We start from the raw sequence: 4926 nt of genomic DNA, 5'->3' as shown, positions 1-4926 counted from the left end.
GGTTTCTGGAGTTTTGTTTAGTTTCTATATTTGTTACAATGTCTCAAACTGCAGGCTCAGAGGCCGGCAAGGCAGGCGGGGAACATTGGAGTCCTCTGTCACTGAAGCAGGCAAGCCTCATGTTAGTTTCAAGCTGCCTGGCTGCCGGGCGCCATCTTGGCTGGCAGTTAATTTGCATATCTTGCTGATTAGCCAATGGGAAGGGTAGCGGTCGTATGCCAATTACCATGTTTCTCTTTTATTAGATAGGATACTGTTTTGTTGCTATACAGGTCTACTCAGATCCCCTATTCCTTTTTGAGTCAGTTTCAGTAATTTGTGATTTTTCAGGTGTTTTTCCATTTCCTCTAACTTAACAAATTTCTTAACATACAGTTATGTATGTTATCATAGTACAGATGCTCCTTGACTTTAAATGGGGTTCAGTCCCAGTAAACCCATTGTAAGTTGAGTATAAGTTGAAAATGCATTTAATACACCTAACTTACTGAACATCATAGCTTAGCCTAGGCTACCTTAAATGTGCTGAGAACACTTACATTATTGGGATGTAGCGCCATCATGAGTTTTAATTGCCTTCCTCTTCTCACCAGAAGCAAGAGGTACAGATGGGCATTTTGTTGGCATGATGGGATGTGAAAGCATAAAACACAGTATTTAAAAATGCTAGCAACACAGTACATTGTAGATTATTGGTTATTTATCCTCATAATCTTGTGGCTGATTTGGAGCTGAGGCTTGCTGTTGCTGCCCAGCATCACAAGAGTATCATATTGCATATTGCTAGCCTGGGAAAAGACCAAAATTCAAAATTTGAAGTATGGTTTCTACTGAACATATAAGATAGCCACCATCGTAAGGTCCAAAATTTGTAAGCTGAACCATAAGTTGGGGATTGTCTGTATCCTTTATAATTCTTTGTATATTTGTAGTGTCAGTAGTCAAGTCCCCTCTTTAATTTCCAATTTTAGTAATAGCGTAATAAGAGTATGTTTAATTTTGTGAAAAACTGACAAACTTTCTTGCAAAGTGACTTGCCTTCACTTCTTTTGGGTATATACCCAGAAGTGGGATTGTAGGGTCATATGGGTCATACGGTAGTTTTGGTTTTAATTTCCTGAGGGACCTCTGTTCTGTTTTTTTTTTTTTTGGTGTAATGATTGTACCATTTTATATCCTACCAACAAGAGTTCTAATTTTTCAATATCCTGGCCAATAATAATTATTATTTTTAATAATAGCCATCCTGATTAGTCTGAGGTGATTTCTCATTGTAGTTTAAAAAAATATATATATGTATATATTTTAATTGATTTCAGAGAGGAAGGGAAAGGGAGAGAAAGATAGAAACATCAATGATGAGAGAGAATCATTGATCAGCTGCCTTCTACATGGTCCATTCTCAACCACTGAGCCACAACTGGCTGGGCTATTTTTAAAAAATTTTTGTTGTTGACAATATTACATATGTTCCCTTTTTTATCCCATTGACTCCTTCTAGCCTGCCCCCCCCACCCCAGGCCTTCACCACCCTGTTGTCTGTGCCCATGGGTTATGCATATATGCATATGAGTTCTTTGGTTGATCTCTCCCACGCCCTCCCCATCTTTTCCCCTTCCCCCTGCCTTGCCTCTGTGATTTGACCATCTCTTGCATGTTTCTGTGTCTCTAGATCTATTTTGTTCATCAATTTATTTTATTAGATTCCACATATGAGTGAGATCATGTGATACTTGTCTTTCTCTGACTGTCTTATTTAGCTTTGCATAATACTCTCCAGATCCCTCCATGCTGTGTCAAAGGGTAAGAGATCCTTCTTTTTTACTGCTGCATAGTATTCCATGGTGTAAATGTACCACAGTTTTTTATCCATTTTTTCCACTGATGGGCACTTGGACTGTTTCAAGATCTTGAATTTGCATAACAGCTTTCTTTGTTTTTCTTTATCCTTTAAAAATTGCCATTGAAGCAACGTGGGTGTGTCCCATGGTGGTCTATATTTTGAGAAAAACCTCTTGGAACACTTTATATCTTAGACATCTCTCTCTCCTTTTTCTCTTTAGTTATTGAATAGATTTTCAGTTAAGCTGGCCTTCCTATGACCAAAAACACCACGTTGTATGTGCTCTGTAAAAATGTTTTGTTAGTGTAGTAGCAGTAATTCTGTGGGAAAATTTGATGACCTTGGGTTTCCTTCAGAGGCTTTTACATTTGTTGTTATTAAAATTTTATTAGCATTCATCTTTTTAAAAAATATTTTTTTTAATTGATTTCAGATAGGAAGGGAAAAGAAGAGAGAGATAGAAACATCAATGATGAGAGAGCATCATGGATCAGCTGTCTCCTGCATGCCCCCGATGTGGATTAAGCCTGCAACCAGGGCATGTGCACTGACTGGGAATCGAACTGTGACCTCCTGGTTCATGGCTTGATGCTCAACCACTGAGCACATTGGCCAGGCAGCATTCACCTTTTTTTTTTTTTTTGACTCATAGCTGCCTGTTTTATAACAGCTTTCTTTTTTATGGCTATTGTGTCTTTTTTCTTTATCTCTTTGAGAATCTGAGATATTCTTATTTTTAAAATGTTTTTTGAAGGTGTAGTTTGTAATCACCTTTTTAGTAGGAGTTTTGTTTTATTTTGATTTTTGGTGCACCCTTCTCTACCTTTGTGTTTTATGGCTGTCTCTGCCTGTCCCTTGTATTTGCTTTTTTAGGAAGAAGTTTAATATTGGAAGCTTTGGGTTTTTATTCTTCAAGGATATCGAGTAAGATCTTGAGAATCAGTCCCTGAACCAGAGAGTGACTTGACCTAGTTCATTTTTGTTTGATTGCATCTGATATTTTTCATTTGCATTGTTTCAGCCTTGGGCAGCAGTCACAGCTTTTATTGCTGTCTTCTACAACTGGGAGAGCCCTGTTTCAACCAGTTTCATAAAATGAGCCTAGCTTTTATTTTAGTACTTACTATTAGAGCTAATTTCTTAGAAATCTCAAACATTAAGATTTTTACATAATTTGCCTGTCTCTGCTTGCTCCTTCTACCTCTGGGGGTATAGAAAATTAAAGAACTGCTGTAGTTTATTGGAAAGTATATTGAGTTAACAGGATAACCATAAGTTCAGTATGGATTATAACTTGAATAGTGGTTGTGAAGTTGAAATGTCATATATATGAAAATGTTTATAAATTGAGACAAAGGACTTGTATGCATGCATATAAGCATAACCAATGGACATAAGACACTGGGGGATAGGGGAGGCTAGAGGACTGTCTAGGGTGGGGGGAAAAAATGGACACATATGTAATACCCTTTGTAATAAAAAATTTAAAAAAAAATTGAGAAATAAATTTCTGTTAGATTTTGTTAGTACTATGTTTAAATCTGCTTTTGATTTTCAGGTTGTTCCATTGACCAGTCATGTATGGCAACAGTCATCATCTCAAGAAAATAGTAGAACACAGATTTCTGATTCTAATGTGGCCTCTTCGGAAGAAACAGCTCAGAAGAGTTCTGGGGATGATCAGGTATGTCTTATATAACTGGCAAACCATCTTACTTTTGGTAAACAGCATGAGAAATTCTTTTTTACCTATGAAGAATGGAAAGAGGTGAATTACTTTAATATTCTATTTCTCTATTGTTTATATGAGTTATCTATATTGATATTTAGCTTACTAAATATTAAAACATTTAAAAATATTTAAAATGCCAAACCTATATATATTAACATAAATGATGTATTTTAAAGTAAAAAATGACTATTTTTCCAAACAATAAAAAAATTAGTTGGAAGAGTGGCATTGCTTTACATTTTTGCATATTTAATGTCAGGCTTCATAGAACACAGTTGGTCTATTAGAAAAATAAAACCAGTGGGAGACATATATACACCACATATATATATGCTCATGTAATCATGGAGAATTCCCAATATCTGTGACCTCTTGACTCAGGTGAGCTGATAGTATAGTAACAGCTTGAGTCCAAAGGCCTGAGGACCAGGCCAGCTGATGGTTGATGTTCCATTCTGAGCCCAAGTCCAAAGACAGGGGGAGACCAATGTCCCAGCTCAAAGACCATTAGTCAGAGAGAAGGAATTCTCTCTTATTCAGCTTTTTGTTCTATTCAGGCCTTTAAAGGATTGGATGAGGCCTGCCCACATTTGGAATGGCAAGCTTCTTTTACTCAGTCTATGGATCAAATGGTAATCTCATCCAGATACACCTACTGTAATGTTTAGCCAAATATCTGGGCACCCTGTGGTCCAGTCAAGTGACATATACAATTAACCTTCACAACTAGATTCTCATATCTGCTTCTGCATTTATTCCTTTGGGTTATATTGTTTTGGTTGAAGTATGTAAAGAAAATCTAGCCTTGCCCTAGTTGGTTTGGCACAGTGGATAAGGCGTCGGCCTCGGACTAAAGGGTCCCTGGTTTGACTCCGGTCAAGGTCATATAGCTGGTTGTGGGTTCAATCCCCAGTAGGGGGCGTGCAAAAGGCAGCCAATCAATGATTCTCTCTCATCATTAATGTTTCTATCTCCCTCTCCCTCTCCCTTCCTCCTTGAATCAGTAAAAATATATTTTAAAAAATGTAAAAAACAAAAGCAAGAAAATCTGACCTTACATAGAAATGTAGTTAGAAAAGGGAGGCTCACAAATGTAGTTAGAAAAGGGGGATCACTGAATAGTGGTCACTAAAAGGTGTCAGTAGCCCCCAGAGAGCCTCAGACCCCATTTTGAAAACCATTAATTTAGAACATAATCATAGGAGAACCAAGATGGCGGCATAGGTTAACGCCGGAGTTTGCCGCCTCGAACAACCATTTCAAAAGTGAAACTAAAAGACGGAAGGGACATCATCCAGACCCACAGGAACGCTGGCTGAGTGGAAGTCCTACAACTAGGAGGAAAGAGTAA

General features: G+C 37.5%; 1 protein-coding gene across 1 annotated transcript in view; it reads left to right on the top strand.

Annotated features, from left to right (window-relative positions):
* The window catches only part of ALMS1 (ALMS1, centrosome and basal body associated protein), a 126982-nt gene that overhangs the window by 5568 nt on the left and 116488 nt on the right, over window positions 1–4926 (top strand). Inside the window, exons 4-5 of the mRNA XM_015571463.1 lie at window positions 2717–2767; window positions 3344–3527. Of these exons, the coding sequence (XP_015426949.1) occupies window positions 2717–2767; window positions 3344–3527 (235 nt within the window). The remainder of the gene's footprint in view (window positions 1–2716; window positions 2768–3343; window positions 3528–4926) is intronic.

This window comes from Myotis davidii, unplaced genomic scaffold (genome assembly GCF_000327345.1).
Source record: "Myotis davidii unplaced genomic scaffold, ASM32734v1 scaffold247, whole genome shotgun sequence".
Classification (NCBI taxonomy): Eukaryota; Metazoa; Chordata; class Mammalia; order Chiroptera; family Vespertilionidae; genus Myotis; species Myotis davidii.
This window is presented reverse-complemented; position numbering and strand designations above follow the sequence as displayed.